This window comes from Etheostoma cragini, chromosome 8 (assembly GCF_013103735.1).
Source record: "Etheostoma cragini isolate CJK2018 chromosome 8, CSU_Ecrag_1.0, whole genome shotgun sequence".
Taxonomy (NCBI): Eukaryota; Metazoa; Chordata; class Actinopteri; order Perciformes; family Percidae; genus Etheostoma; species Etheostoma cragini.
In genome coordinates this window covers 28,477,651-28,493,786 of record NC_048414.1, presented here as the reverse complement: position 1 = coordinate 28,493,786, position 16,136 = coordinate 28,477,651, and the positions used below count along the sequence as shown (strand labels likewise).

General features: G+C 40.7%; 1 protein-coding gene across 1 annotated transcript; it reads right to left on the bottom strand.

The window, feature by feature from the left end:
- Nucleotides 1-5,834: 5,834 nt before the first annotated feature.
- dnajc24 (DnaJ (Hsp40) homolog, subfamily C, member 24) lies at nt 5,835-11,000 on the bottom strand. Its single transcript, XM_034878638.1, has 5 exons — nt 10,893-11,000; nt 9,311-9,414; nt 8,592-8,727; nt 7,112-7,180; nt 5,835-6,505 (listed from the first exon to the last, which is right to left on the bottom strand). Exons 2-5 carry the CDS (start codon nt 9,410-9,412, stop codon nt 6,312-6,314), a joined length of 501 nt encoding a protein of 166 aa, XP_034734529.1. The 5' UTR covers nt 9,413-9,414; nt 10,893-11,000; the 3' UTR covers nt 5,835-6,311.
- Between the last annotated feature and the right edge of the window lie 5,136 nt (nt 11,001-16,136).

Sequence of the window (16,136 nt, the reverse complement as noted above, 5' to 3'; positions counted from 1 at the left end):
ATCGATCATTGACCTTTGGCCTAGGGTGCTCTGGTACCACGTACACTTATGAGCATCCCTATGTTCGAACATGGTGTTTGTGATGGACAATCCATGACTAGCACAGAAGTCCGACAACAGACAACCACTCTGGTTTAGATCAGGGAGGCCGTTCCTCCCAATCACGCCTCTCCAAGTATCTCCATCATTACCCACGTGTGCATTGAAGTCCCCCAGCAGAACTATGGAGTCCCCTACTGGAGCCCCATACAGGACTCCATTCAAGGTCTCCAAGAAGGCCGAATACTCCGAACTCTTGTTTGGTGCTTATGCACAAACAACAGTCACAGTTTTTCCCCCCCATCACCCGCAGGCGTAGGGAGGCGACCCTCTCGTCCACCGGGGTAAACTCCAACGCAGCGGCACTCAGCCGGGGACTTGTGAGTATCCCCACACCCGCCCTGCGCCTCACACCATGGGAAACTCCGAAACCCGGCCACCAGACGCTCGCTCACGAGCCCACCGTCTGGGCCTGGCTCCAGACGGGGGCCCCGGGCTTCCTCCGGGCGGGGTCTCTCTATCCCTTCCTTGCTCAACCATCGAAGTCTTTGATCGAACAATTGAGATAACATTTATTTTTCGGGAATGCATTCAGTCTCTAATAGAACACAATTAAAAATTGAACTGGGATTTGTTTTTTGTCGTAAGGTTATAATTCATGTTCAAAATCCACTATGTTATCGTTCTTATCTTGGAAAAAAACGTAAGTGGTGGTCATATCCAGACAAATTTTCTGAAATGAGTCAGGAATACATGTCACAGAAAATACGGTAAGGCCGTTGATTTTCAAGTATAAAAATATATATTTCTACCATTTTTCTTCTTGTAAAAATTTGAAGTGGGTCAATTTGACCCTAATACCATACAAGGGTTAAACTACAAAACATTTTTTCTAATCAATTTGCTAAGTTATTTTGCAAAGTCTTTTTATTCGATTCATATAGGTCTGTGTAAGGGGAATTCATTGTCCTTACGTTTAGTAAGTAAAGTTTATTTTGATAGCACATTTATTTCCCCAGCTGAGGGCCAGACATGGAGGAGACCTTGGCTGGAGGATCCAAGGGACCTTATTGTCTGTTTCATGCAAACATTGAAATGAAAATACGTAGCCATGTGCTTCACTTTGAGACAGCATTTAAAGGTCCTGTGACCTGGTCCCCTTTGGATGCTTTTGTGCAACACAAGGGATAATTGCCTTGGGCGGCGCAAGTAAACCAGAGTACATGTTCTCTCGTCCAGAAATGCTGTGTGGACTAGCCCGTCCTTTCTTCACGCTGGTGTGACTATAAAAAGTCTTAAATTCCCTGAAAGATTGTGTTTTAGGTATTAAGTTTCCTACGTCCATTTAATGCTACCTTTAATGCTCACTGAAATACTTTTATTTCAATTACAGTTGAATGAATGACACTCGCCTCCCTCAAACCTTATTATATGGCGAGGTGGAAAATGCCCCCCCGCCCCCCGCAATCATGGTTGTCCCCGCCTACATTTTAAAGACATTATCAAAAAGGACCTTAAGGTCGTGTGAGACGCAGTACGGCGCACGCGACATGAACCGCCGTGAACGACAGATCATAATTGCTTTGTGTCGCTGTTATTCAATCTGAATACATTCATTTACTTTGCACGTACTTGTGTGACACTGCATTTCATTGTCCGTCAATTTTGTGTTAAATTTCATGAAGGTCTTAACTTTGACTTGGTGAAACCTGCAGAAACCCTGAATGATGATAAAAGAGCATAAATGTAATACATAATGCATTGCTTCTTAGAGCAGAGCTGTGGGGCGTTCAGGCAACCCTGGATGTGGTAATGACTGTGATTTGGCCTCCTGGTGTCTCATAACAGAACGGAAATGCATTGGACAACTTCATGGGTTAAAGCGTATGAACCTTTCTGGGATGAAAGAACAAAAAGATTTTGTACGTTTGTGATTATTTCTGTTCAGTTTTGAAAAGCTAGCTGTGCCGTTGCTTACAACGTCCCATTAAAATGACTACTTAAATGTAAATTGTCTTTTTTGCACTGGCTGAAATGGGGGTAATAAGTTCCACAGCCATCCTAATGTTTTCCCAAACAGTATCCAACCTGTCTGATCATAGCCTGTAGTATTGTTATTATTACTAGGAATAAGCCCAAAAAAAGTAATTTCCAAGTTGTAACAAACTGGAACTTTCATTACAATGAGTTACAAGGAGAAAATTGATTATAAGATATATAATATACGTATATATCTTATATATATATATATATATATAGACATATACTGTATATATGATGTATATAAACAGAGCAGTAGTGGGGCTCTAGGGGGATTGGTGGGGGGGGGGGGTAGAAAGTGATCTAAAGCGCTCTAATTGTAGGTGGTGTGTTGGGGAAAGTGATTGTGTGTCCCAGCACATCTCAGCACGTCTCTGTGTCTGTCACATCAATATTCGACCAACCCCTCATTTAAACGTCAGCTCCCCCCCTCCTCCAACACACACACACACACACACTGACACACACAGGCTGCACCCCACTCCCCTCTCTGTGTGCCAGTAGAAACTCTCCTTCACTGCTGACCACTTTGACTGATTCTGACGACACCGCAGAGAGAAAATAATTTGTCCTAAATTCAGACAATACACCCCCCCATCTTCTCTGTCAAAACCTAACTTTCTCTGCCCCCCCATCCTCTTCTTCGCCTCCTTTCTGTGAGGAGGACAGATATGGATGGATGGATGGATTAGGGGGGATAATAGATGAGAGACGATCATCGCGCGGAGCTTCTGTCAGCTGTGACCTTTGCAGGCTGAGTGACCAGAGAGAGAGCAGAGTCATTACCAGCCTTTATCCTTTTGTGTGTCTGTCGCAGCCCCGCTGAGAGGAGAATAGCTCTGTCGTTTAGGGCACCGGTTCCCAACTTGGCAGTCAGGACCCCTAAGGTGGTCACAGGATAATTGTTCAGGGTCATAGGATATAGTTTCACTATACAAATGATTTGCTTTTTTTCCAGTATTCCTCTATTTTTGTGCTTTTTTTTGTTTCTTGTTGCATTCAATGTCTGTGATGATCACATAAAACACCAAGATAAAAATGTTTTATTGATTTTTGGGCCTTTTGTCCTTATCAATTGCCAAAAGACAGTGATTTAATTAAATAAGTAAATAAATTAAATAGGAATGAATATAAAAATGTTTAACAGTTCAACAGTAACTATATGTAACTTTTTACTCTCTGTAAATTTCAAATGAGCTGCATTTTACTTGAGTGGATTTTTATACCTGCAATTTTACTTGTACTTAAAGTCCCCATATTATGAAAAAATATTTTTTGTGGGATTTGGGCTTTTATTTTGTGTTTCTTGTGCTTTCACATACATAAAAAATTGGAAAAACTATCCATGCGGTTTTGAGTGAGTTAAGATCGGTTTAAACTAATTTAAAACCTAGAACACAATTTTTCAGGGAATTTAAGACATTTTTTTTAAACACAGCAGTGTGGAGGAAGGTCTGGCTAGTCCCCACAGCCTTTCTGGATGAGAGAACATGTATTCTGGTTTATTTGCGCCACCCAAGGCAATTAAAGAAATACCAATAAACCGGAATATGTTTTTCTCCCATCCCAGACTGCTGTGTGGACTATCCAGACCTTCCTCTGCAGCACTGTTCAGGAAGGTCTGGCAATGCGAGACTACATTGGGATTACTGAAACATGAACATGCACAGTAGATTATCCACGTACCCACATCTGCTATCTCTGCTCGTGGTTTTGAACAGACAGGTAGGTTGTCTGTGTGCAACGTGCTTGATGTATGGTGGGCCGCATCACGCCTATCAGGCAGGTTCAGACAGGTAGCAAGGACCCCAGAGTGTAGAGACGCCCCTCACCCTGCCTGAGTAAAACCACACAGGGAGGCTGCAGGGAATAGGCCGTCACCCTGCTTAGGCATCACATTACCTCGGAACAATCCCCATGATGCACTGGTCCTGACAACGTCCGTGCACTAAGCTGTAAGAGCCTGACACCTGAACAGGAAGGGTGGTGATGTGTTAAGGAAAGAAATATCTGTTACTTCAATTTTGGGTTTCAAAGCTAAACAGTTATATAATCAGTTTCAAAGCATCATTTAAGTACCCTGTTTTGCATTTTGAGTTATATTAATCTGTGTTTAGCTTTATTGAACTTAAACAGTTAAAAGGTCCCATGACATGGTGCTCTTTGAATGCTTTTATATAGACCTTAGTGGTCCTCTAATACTGTATCTGAAGTCTCTTTTACATAGGACCTAGTGGTCCTCTAATCTGAAGTCTCTTTCACATAGGCCCTAGTGGTCCTCTAATACTGTATCTGATGTCACTAATATAGACCTCAGTGGTCCCCTAATACTGTATCTGAAGTCTCTTTTATATAGACCTTAGTGGTCCTCTAATACTGTATCTGAAGTCTCTTTTATATAGACCTTAGTGGTCCCCTAATACTGTATCTGAAGTCTCTTTTATATAGACCTTAGTGGTCCCTAATACTGTATCTGAAGTCTCTTTTATATAGACCTTAAAGTCTCTTTTATATAGACCCTAGTGGTCCCTAATACTGTATCTGAAGTCTCTTTTATATAGACCCTAGTGGTCCCTAATACTGTATCTGATGTCTCTAATATAGACCTTAGTGGTTATATTAAAGGTAATAAATTAACTTTATACTATGAAAACAAAGTGCCGAAGAAACTGTAATTGATCAGAAAAGTTTGTTTTACATAAAAACTGAAGTTAGTGGCACTTGAAATGATCTAGTAAGAGCTTCCTAAATTTCTTTCTTTAATTTTATTTCAAACTAAAAATAAATAAATAAAACAAAAAACACAATAAGTGTGTAGCAACACACCAAAAGGAGAACAATATCTATTAAGTAATCCAAATCATATGTTCAATCTGGCCAAAAAGGAGCAGGATGAAGCGGAAGCTTGGTAATTTTCCGACCCCTTATTCAACTTTAAAACGTTCCTGTATAGACTTATATATATATATATATATATATATATTATATATAATAATTAATTCTTCTTTTCTTTTTTTTCTACAAACTGATTTTATAAGGTTTTTATATATATATATATATATATATATATATATATATATATATATATATATTTGTATTACAAGATAACAAATACACACAAAATAACGTATCATTTTAAACACATTGTTATGTCCCTAGTTTGTCTCGGGCTGGAGGATGCGAATAATTTAAATAATAAACCCGGGCGAAGGGAAAAGGGAAAAGGAAATGCGCAAACGCTTTCAACAATAACTTAAATGATTTATTATACAAACTAAACACAAACAACCTTCGAAAGGAAGGCGACGACCACACACTGATGATATGAAACACAGCTGGCTCTGGTACGCTGCAGGCTCCTCTTTCTGTCACTGGTGCTATACTGTCCACTTCCACCAGCCAACAGGACACTTAGGTTATTTTTACTCCCCCCAAAACAAAGAGGTACTCTTGGCCCGGATCAAGCCAAACAATGGTCCCACGGTCCGGTTCATTTCTTGTGTGAAGGCATTTTTTTGGATGGTTTGGACTTTTGGATCAAATACAGGAAGTTCTGGCAGGCTATTGGCTTGGTTATAATAGAAGCATAGCTCCTTCAGGGAAGAACTAAGGGCTTACGGTGCATGTGAGAGAGCAGAAAGCTGCTATCAGTAAGAGAATACCTCAGTAGCTCAATTGTTAAAAGAGAATTCCGGTCAATTTCAACACATAGTTCTTTTGTTTTTAATTGTGGAGGTCTGTCAGTAGAGAGACAAATGTACAATGAAGGTTTGTCTCTAAATATGCAGCACTTTAAAACCTCTGAGTAAAGTTCCTGTCTTGCTTTTCAACAACGCAATGGAACAGAAAGAGCCACGGCAGCAAGGGGAGAGAGCAGGAGACTGCTGGAGAAACTCAGAGAGAGGATACCAGAGGACCGAGAAACCAGTCTACAAAGTATTGGGAGACGGGGCTCACCTATGTTATGACGACAGGACACAGTTATGTGTGAAACCCAGTGTGAAACCAAAACTTACCAGATCAGATGCATACAATGTAAGAAAAACATGAACCATGGTTCGGACCCTGGTTTGGACTTTCAGGTGTGTAAGCCCCCGTTTGGTTTATTAAGTTATAGTTCAGTTTCCTCTTTCAAAAAGGTTGATGATGTTGACACCATGTTTAAGTAGTCCGGCTCGGCTTTGTCAAAGGTGACAGTTTTCCAAATAAGTGTTATTATTGTATTATATACTTCAAGTTTGAGTCTTTCTATGTAAGGACCATGTGACGCACACACTGAGCGAACAAGTATCACAGCAGACAACCAGACCTCTGCGCGTTTCCTCTTCATCGTCCTGATGCCCCGTCTGGGTCTCCTCCTCCACCTCAGCGGAGGAGACATCGAATCCTCCGCCACAGCGACAGCCGTATGTGTACACGCACTTATCTGAAACAACACACACTCACATTTAGATGGAAAACTTAACCTCTGCCTCCCGTAAACAGTCACTTTTATCAATAGGAGACCTCTCAGATAGAAATGGACATGCATAACTGTTGGAAACCGAGACTAATGAAAGAGCTTGAGAATTCTTTTCTTTATTATATTAGTATTTACACCAGAAGCACATTTCCTTTGACATACTGCATTGCTTTCCATTGAGTCTGAGCATGCTGAGTACTGTGAGCAGTTACCCTACCTGGAAAACATGAGAGCATGTTTCATTCTGCTTTCACCTTGTGAGGCACAATATGAAAATATGCATATTGTACATATATGAGATGATACATACATGTGTCTATCATCACTGGTCTTGCCAAAGAGCTTATACTATTTACTTCTCTCCTTTAATATTTTTGGTTGCATTAGAACTTTGCTGGGTATGTTGCAAATCAATGTGAAGGACTACCCAGGACGGCCTAATTACATTACCATGTGATTTTTTTGCTTCTGTGCCATGGAGTAACTGACATTCTTTGATTGGAATACCAAAAAACTGTGTGTGTGTGTGTGTGTGTGTGTGTGTGTGTGTGTGTGTGTGTGTGTAGCTACCCTGGTCCCAGGTCATCTCCTCCAGATAGACTGTAGAATCCACCGGCCAATCCTGTTTCAGTTCCTGAACTGGAGAAACATAAATGCGTTGTTATTATTATTATGACTGCACAATTAATGGCAATTCTATCAAAAACGCAATATGGACTAGTGTAATATCCAAAAGGTGTTTTATCACAATATACAAAATTGAAAAGGATATCAAGCCTCATCTATCGATGCTGGTTGGTATTATATTTTGTCCAGCCCTAGGGCTGTCTGCATGATGGTGAAGAAAATAACTGGTTAAATGCCTTTAAGTAATCACATTACTCAGAGGACCCAGGCTACGTGAGTGATTGGAGAATTGGAACCAACGGGTGAGTGACAAATGTATTCAGAGAGTTGTTGGCTGCAACTGGCCTGTGCTTGTTTGTGTTGGCCATAATTTAAGGCTCAGTCATTATTTCAATTCTGGATTTTACTGTATTTAAGAATCAATGGTACATATAGTTTCATCAGTTTAAAAATGGCCAGCAGGCTCAGAGTTTTGTAACATGCTCTCAGCTTCTTAGAAACCCTTGTTAATAGACAGGCTGAGAGTGTCTTCAGATCCAATCCTTTTGGGAATGGAAAAGTGTCGGAAGGATGGATAAACGGATGGAGTGACAGATAGACTGATAATGAAAATATGGATAGGCAGGTGTATGGATGGATTTCACACTTCGTTTTTTTGCAGTTCACCCTTGAGGAAACAGTCATTATCAAGGTTTACAGTTTGACAGCGATAATGACTCTTGCATGGGTTTTAATTAGTGTTACAATGTGTGAGGAATAATTAAACCAAAAACAGGGATAGTTAACTTTTCAACAATACAAAGGCAATGGTATATGCAACCGAGGCCATGTACTGTATATGGGACTTGTAGCTAGAGCAGGGCGATATGGAGAAAATCAAATATCATGATATTCTTGACCAAATACATTGATATTGTGGCGAAATTGTAAGTCGACAATTGGAGCTTTCACTAAAAAACATTGTGGAATAATAAATAAATAAATAAAGCTATAGTGCGTAGTTTCTGTTGCCCCCATAAGGAATTCTAAGTAATGACAACAATGGTGTCGACATTATACAAGCCTTTCGTTTGGCTTGAATGTAACAGACGTTCATTGATTTAAAAAAAGTCACCTCTAAAGCTTTAAAGCAAATCTGCAATTCCTCAAATAATGTTCCCCCAAACTGCTTCACAACAGATTTTCTGAGAAAATGAAGTTAGTATAGGGGTGAAACGGTCCATGTATTCGTATCGAACGCTAACGGTACAGGCATCACCGTTTGGTGCAAGAATTGACAAAGAGAATACACAATATAAATATAATTACAACTAGCGTGCAAATTAATTAATATAATGGGAAACTATATTAGTTTTTATATGTGATGATTGTGACATAATGTTTTCATGTGAACAAGTAGATGAAGTGTGCTGTGAAGTCCTACCTCTCCTCTGCAGGTCATACTGTTTCCTGCTGTCCTGGTCACTGAGGATCCTCCAGGCAGCATCCACTTCCAGAAACTTCTTTACACCGGACTCTGCTTCTGAAGAACACTTGCCTCCGAGACGGTCTGGGTGGTACTGTGTGTGGGTACACACACATATCACGGAAGAAATGGATCAGTTTAACTCAGACTAGGAAGACGCATCATCTTCAGCTGATCTTTAGAATCTATTTCTAACCCAGATTGCCTACTGATGTTGCGTGTTGGTTTTCCACTTGCTGCTCTCTTAGTTTTTCACTTTTGCCTGCTGTGTTCAGACTACCAGGCATTCAGGAAGTGTCTTTTTCAAGAGCAGAGACAATAAAAAGGGGCGTTAATACATAACTAACTGCTTAAATTTGTTGAAGAAGACCATGTGTAGCTGGTTTAAGTCCATGTACAGACCAAAGTACGGTGTGTGGACTGGTAGCTGGAGAGATGGCAGTTCACCTGCTGGGCACTGCCAAGGTGTGCTTGAGCAAGGCACCAAACCCCCCTCAAAACCTCAGTGTGCTGGTTGAGCAGAAGTAGCCCACTTACTCTGATATCTCTCCATTAGTGCATGTATAGGACCTGAGCATGTGTGTGTATTTCAGGAATTGGGAGACCAGTAAACCTAATAATGCAGGGTGTTGTGATGCTTCATGCTGATACAGAGACAAGCCGAGTGTTGTGTTTACCTGCAAGGCCTGCTGCTGGTACCTGTGTCTGAGCTGCTGGAGCGAGTCTGAGGGGCTGGCTCCCAGGACAGCATACAGGTCCACCTCTGCTGCGTCACACATCCCTGCACCAACACAACACTGACATCAGACAGACGCGTATAACACACACAACCTCTACAGATGGAGCCAAGGCTCTTTCCACTCATCTCAATACTGTTTCTTTTTTAGAGAAACAAAACTGATTGGCCACTATTTTGCTCATCGATATGACTTCTCTGGTTCCTGCTTCTCAAATGTGAATATACGTATATTCACATATTATGTTTTATGCAATAAATACCCTTGTTTTGTCTGATCAACAGACCAAACTCCAAAGATATTTGGTTCATTAACGGGCATTTTACACCATTTTCTGACAATTTGAAAACTTAAAAAAATCATCTATCAATCTATCTACTGTAAACACACACACACACACACACACACACACACACACTGCTGGTCAAAAGTTTGACGTCCATACCAAATTTCAATTCCACTCCATTCTAGACAGAATACCAGTTGATCTGAGTGGCGGGGCTGACCTTTTATGCAATATCAACAATAGCCCATTATCAACAACCATTTATCCAATCTTCCAAAGGCTCATTCTGTTCACTAATCTGATATCATTTCAAAAAAGTAACTGAGGAAACATTGCAGAACCCCTTTGCAGAAGAAAGAAGTGCAGGGCAGAGTGACAAATGTGTGGGTTTACAAGACTTAAATCAGGATTCGGCTTAGAAGACTTTTTAATACATTAAAAACAATTTCATTGTTATACATTACTTCACTGATCTGAGTGTAGAGAGCAGCTCGCTAACAGAAGCTGGACAATAGTGTCTTCCCATACTTCGCCAGAAGTAGCCTAGTTTATAAATCTGAGGTTTTATTACAAAGTAACCTAGCAACAATATAACGGCCTACAAGTCCAGCTGAGATGATGAGACCATTAAACACACAGCTGGTGGATACTTTACACTTTCTACAATGTTTGGCTAACGGTTAGCCCGGTGGACCGACAGTGTGCTGTGTGGCTAACGTTAGCCCGGTGGACGGACAGTGTGCTGTGTGGCTAACGTTAGCCCGGTGGACGGACAGTGTGCTGTGTGGCTAATGTTAGCCTGGTGGACGGGCAGTGTGTTTGGTGGCTAACGTTAGCCCGGTGGACGGACAGTGTGCTGTGCGGCTAACGTTAGCCTGGTGGACTGACAGTGTGCTGTGTGGCTAACGTTAGCCCGGTGGAAGGACAGTGTGCTGTGTGGCTAACGTTAGCCCGGTGGACGGACAGTGTGCTGTGTGGCTAATGTTAGCCCGGTGGACGGACAGTGTGCTGTGTGGCTAATGTTAGCCTGGTGGACGGGCAGTGTGTTTGGTGGCTAACGTTAGCCTGGTAGACGGACCCGTTAGCCCGGTGGACGGAAAGTGTGCTAAAAAAAAAACATGACGCGAGAAATGAGCTCACGTGCTCATAACAAAAGCGCATGAAACACACATATTTAGCTGTGTTTTTTTCCACAGTTTATCTATTTGAGTTGTGTGTGTGAAGCATTGCGCATACCTTAAAAACATGGATTTATTGCTGAAAACAAGGCTGTCGGTCTGGCTTTCTGACAGACGGCATTTTGTGCAACGCTGTTATGCGCTCCCCTAAAATAAAAGTTCCGCGTTCTAACTAAGTTCCTCTGCCATTTTTTTTTTTCAATCAATTTTGCGAATTAACAGTAATGCATTATTTCTTTTTTTGACCAAATACATAAGAAAATACATAAACATGCAGTACATACATAAAAGCAAAAGAGAGGAAAAGCATACATAAAATAAAAAAACAGAACGTGCCAGAGGTCACCAAAGAATAATAGAAAATAAATTAAGTGAAAAAATTGTATAGGGAAATCAAATCTTAGGGTTTTAATAGCTTTTTTTGTTTTGGGCTGAAGTTATTGTGTAATATATATCTCCAGGTCAGCTGATAATTGTATTTTAAAACCAAAGTTATTTATTCCTTCAATCATTCAATATTTATTTCTACTGAATAATACTGAAAAAGCATGGCAGAGGGACCGAGGGAGGGGTCCGACACAAGTAAACATAGCAGCTTTGGGGGGGGGGGGGGGGGGGGTCTATATAGAAACCTGTAGGGGGGACTCTATAGAGAAACCTGTAGGGGGCTCTAAAGAGAAACCTGTATGGGGGACCTATAGACAAACCTGTATGGGGGGGCTTTATACAGAATCCTGCAAGCAAAAAGGAAGTAAACAACAAAGAAGTTGCCAAAACTGTGTAGCGCCCCTTTAATTTAACTTACATGTTTCAAACTCAAGGCCTGGGGGCCCGAATCCGGCCCCTGGCAGATTTTGATGCAGCACGCTTATCAATTTAGGTTCATAATCAATTTTGGCCTGCCTGTGCACCAAACCCATAAAGACAGAAATTTAAGACTGCTATTACGTCACTCTCAAAGCAGAGTTTTGGCAGATTTACCGACTTTGCTGACTGCTTTTAAAAACTTTGTCTTTGTTTTGCTTGATTTGCTTCAATCTATCATGGCTAACGACCTTTTTTGCTGACTTTTGTTGGTCAACAAAAAAGCCACAAAAGTCGAAAAAAGCAACAAAAACGTTTAAAGAAGTGACACATTTTCCCAAAAAAAAACAAAACAAAAAAAAACAAAAAAAAACTTTGTGAACAGCAACAACAGTGACGCACATGACTTCCATTTTTGGTTTTAAATGATATGGCCAATTGTACAGAGACTTTTTCATTCTTCAAATTCAAAAGGAATAATTATGAAAGCAACTGCCAAAAAAAATGTAATAAAAATGAAGGGTGGTTTTAGATTCTGACACCAGAAAAAAACTAATTTTCTAATTAAAAGGAATTACGGACTATCCAACGAAACACAGACCATAATGCTATTTAAATATATTCTAACTATGTGAGTGTTAGTTCCTATGCCAAAAGTTCTGAAACAGCAGCCAAGAGCAGCACAGGACCACATGCTGGGAAATGTGTCCTGCCAATGCAGACCAGGAGCGATCTGTTAATTGAAATGAGAACAGAGAAGAAGAGGTGACACAACGACACCTTCACGATCCCACTTCCTGTCTGTCACTCACTTATGGCTCTTTAACGAGACCAGAGAGGAAGGAGGGGAGGGGGGCACTGACTGACATTGTTGTGCAGTTAATTATTTCTTCATTTTGGGCAAATTAAGGGTCAATTAGTCAAGTGACAAAATATTCACAGTCAAAGCGGGGGGCTGTAGTTACCACTTTAGTAAATACACAGGACTTTACAGTACTGTGTAGTTCAACACATCTGTCCATTGTCCTCCCTATTTACAAATTGGAAACTTAGACATAGCATATGTTTTTTAATCTCCAGTTAGCTTTTAACACTGACCTAATCCACAGCTCTTTGGAGTCTGTTTTATAGCTTTTTGGATGATCAATTTTGATTTTTTTTAAAATCATGTTTTAATGGTAAACATACATGTGGCACAGTGAATCTTTGGGACGAACTGTATCTGGGGATAGCTACCTTAGTGACTACCTTCCCTATGGGCCAGTAAGCCTATCATTAATGTGTTTTTTCACAAATAGGCTGATTTACATTTGCTAAAAACCATATTAACATAACCATAGTAACCATAGTCCTCAGATCGGACAGATAGTCTAGCTAGATGTCTGGATTTACCCTGCAGAGATCTGAGGACCAGGTAACCATAGTCCTCAGATTGGACAGATAGTCTAGCTAGCTGTCTGGATTTACCCTGCAGAGATCTGAGGACCAGGTAACCATAGTCCTCAGAAATGGCTATGGCTATTTGTTCTAAATAAGCAAAATCCTGCTGGAAAATGAAGAAATCCCAGAAGTGGAACCTTGAGGATGTAGTACACAACACATAAAAACTGGAGTGGTCCAAAAAGGCCCCCCACCACTGCCCCAGGACATACAAAGCCTAGTCAAACTTGTGTGTGTGTGCGTGTGTGCGTGTGCATGTGTGTGCACTCTCAGACGTAGAGCAGCTGTTCATTAGAAATGTGTGAGCTGAAGAAACAACCCAGACGTGAAAAACAGCAAGCTTTGGCTCATTAAAGATAGAAAAGAACAACCAGCCAGAGACGATGCACACAGACACACACGCAGGCGTGCACACACACACGCACATGCACACACACACACACACATACACATACACAAACAGGCCTGTCTACTTGCTTGTGATCATAAAGCTGTTGTTAATTACAAAAGACAATGAAAACATGATAAACAAGCAGAATAACACAAGAAGCTACAACATGTCAGTCAGACAGAATCACTGACCCACACATCAGATATCTCCTCTGCAGCCTGTCTGACTCCGTACACACACACACACACACACACACACACACAGACTCACACACAAAGCAAAGCAAATGGAGAACAGCTGTTCATTAGAAAGGTGTTAACTAAAATAATAAATTAACAATAAAAAAAACAACAACAACTGCATAAGATGCTCTCTCATTAACTTAATCCACGGCTGCTGTTATTGTCTCTAATAGACAAAACCAAACTGTAAACACCCACATCCCCAAAAAATAAAAATAACTTATCGTCCATTTGAAAAATTAGTGTTGGGTGAAAAAGCCCAGATGAGATAAGTGTGAAAAAAGTTCCGGCATCTAAGACCAAGTACCAAGTTGAAAATGTTTTATGGATTTCAATGTGATTTTTTCTTTACTGGGTTAGGGTTAGCTTGGGTTTGAGGTTAGTATAATTGCTAGTTTGTTGAAGAATTTATCAAATTGGCAGTGTACACGTGATATGAAAAACTCACATTCAATCATTCAACTTCAATCATTTTTAGATAATTTTATTATTTATAAAAGTTCCAGTCTTATTTTGAGCCCACCACAGTACTGAACTGCCCTTCTAAGAGTTTTAATGACCTTCTCTCAGCGGTTGACTCAGGAAACTCAGCTGTTTCAGGGTCTTTAGATTTTACTGCTGCCTTCGACACTGTCAACCACTCTAGCCTTCTGTCCCGACTCAAACACAGTGTGCCCTCAAATCGTTTGAACTTCACTTGAAAGATTGGAGTTTTGCTGTCCACCTTGGTAATTCCTTTTCATCTGCTGCCCCTCTTTTTTGTGGGGTCCCCCAAAGTTCCATTTTGGGACCCATGCTCTTTCTCTGTAAACGGTGCCCTTGGGGTCCATTTTTAAAAAACATAACATTTCGCACCATTGTTTTGCCGACGATATACAAATCTATTTGCCTGCAAAAAACCTTTGACTTTGCGGAACTGCTTGAGAGATTTCAAAGTATTGTTGGATCAGAATTTTCTCTGTCTCAATGAGACTGAAATTGTTGTCTTTGGTCGTGTAGAACAATTTAATGTGTGTAGATGCTCTTGGTACTTTAGGTTCCCATATTTGTCCTTTTACCAAGAATCTGGGTGTGGTTTTTGACAATGCTTTTAAAGTCAAGCCCTACCTGCTACGCAAAGACTTTGAAAGAGACTCTGACTGCTGACTCTTAGACTACTGTAACTCTTTAAATGTTGGATTAGATCAGTCATCCCTTCGTTGGTTATAGTTAGTCCTGAACGCAGCAGCTCAGCTTTCAACCAGGACTAAATGGCGTGACCACATAACCTCAGTTTTAACCTCGCTCACCTGGGTTCCTGTCTGTTGCAGGATTGATTTTAAAATTGTATTGCTTTGTTTAAGATTCTAAATGTGTGGACTCCCGATCAGATGCTGCTTGATGTTCCCAGATATTGCTATTTCATTTAAAAAAATAAAAAATGAACTGAACTGAACAGCCACAGAAATGCCACTCAGTTGAGTTCACATAAACCAACAAAAGAAAATACTACTATTGATGGGACAATGCAGAATGTCAGCTCTGGTTTTGTATAAAATGTAATATAATGTCCATCAGTTAGAAAATAGAATCCAGTTAGTGGTCCTTTGCAAGGTCATAGTCTTGCTTTGCCAGACCTTCCTCCACAGCGCTGTGAAGGAGGGTCTGTCTGGTCCACACGTTGTTGCTCATTGGCATTTCTTTAAACCATTCACAATCTTCTTGGGTGGTGCTAAGCCCCGGAGGGAGCCTCTACAGAATAGCCTTGGGAAGGAGCTTGTTTTGGTGGAAGGTGTGCACGTGGGGAAGTAAGCTCTGAAATCAAAACGCCTGTCCAGTGTGTGATGAAGTTAAGAACGCCAACACAAAGAAAACGGAAGGCAACGACCATCCAGCCGAAAATGAGGGACATCCCTAATAATCCCGTGAATACAATGTCAAAATGAAGTGTCCAGTTGACTTCTAAAATAGCATGCAGCAACTTCTCTCAGCGTTTGTTCATGAATGGCAACAAGTACTACTTGTGACTAATTTACACCTAACATATATTATTTAACAAATGTGCAGTATAGTTTAAACATTAAAAGCCAAACCTGTTTTACAGGTGAACATTGCAGGGTCATCTTGCATCCATAGTGCTCAGGATAAAAGAAAAAGGGTGCAGGGGTCAAAGGAAGTTCAATTACAGTCAATGGAAGTTCTTTTATGATGTAAATGTATTTGACGTTTACTCTGATTTTTTTAGCTTGGTCCATGTTCCATTCACTGACATGGACCAAGCTGCAGTCAGACACTACACTCCACCTCCCACACAAGCTTACAGTAACCACACACTACATACTGTAAATACAGTTGACTGCAAACTACTAGTGCATGTAAACACAGACACACACACACACACACACACACACACACACACACACACACACAGACTTTCTGCCTACCA

What these genes read in the sequence shown, in the direction of transcription:
- dnajc24 (XM_034878638.1), bottom strand. Translation starts at nt 9,412, where the DNA reads ATGTGTGACGCAGCAGAGGTGGACCTGTATGCTGTCCTGGGAGCCAGC. An exon ending in ACCAGCAGCAGGCCTTGCAG is followed by an intron (nt 8,728 to 9,310) that starts GTAAACACAACA and finishes ACCCACACACAG; the next exon opens with TACCACCCAGACCGTCTCGG. An exon ending in GTATGACCTGCAGAGGAGAG is followed by an intron (nt 7,181 to 8,591) that starts GTAGGACTTCAC and finishes ATGTTTCTCCAG; the next exon opens with TTCAGGAACTGAAACAGGAT.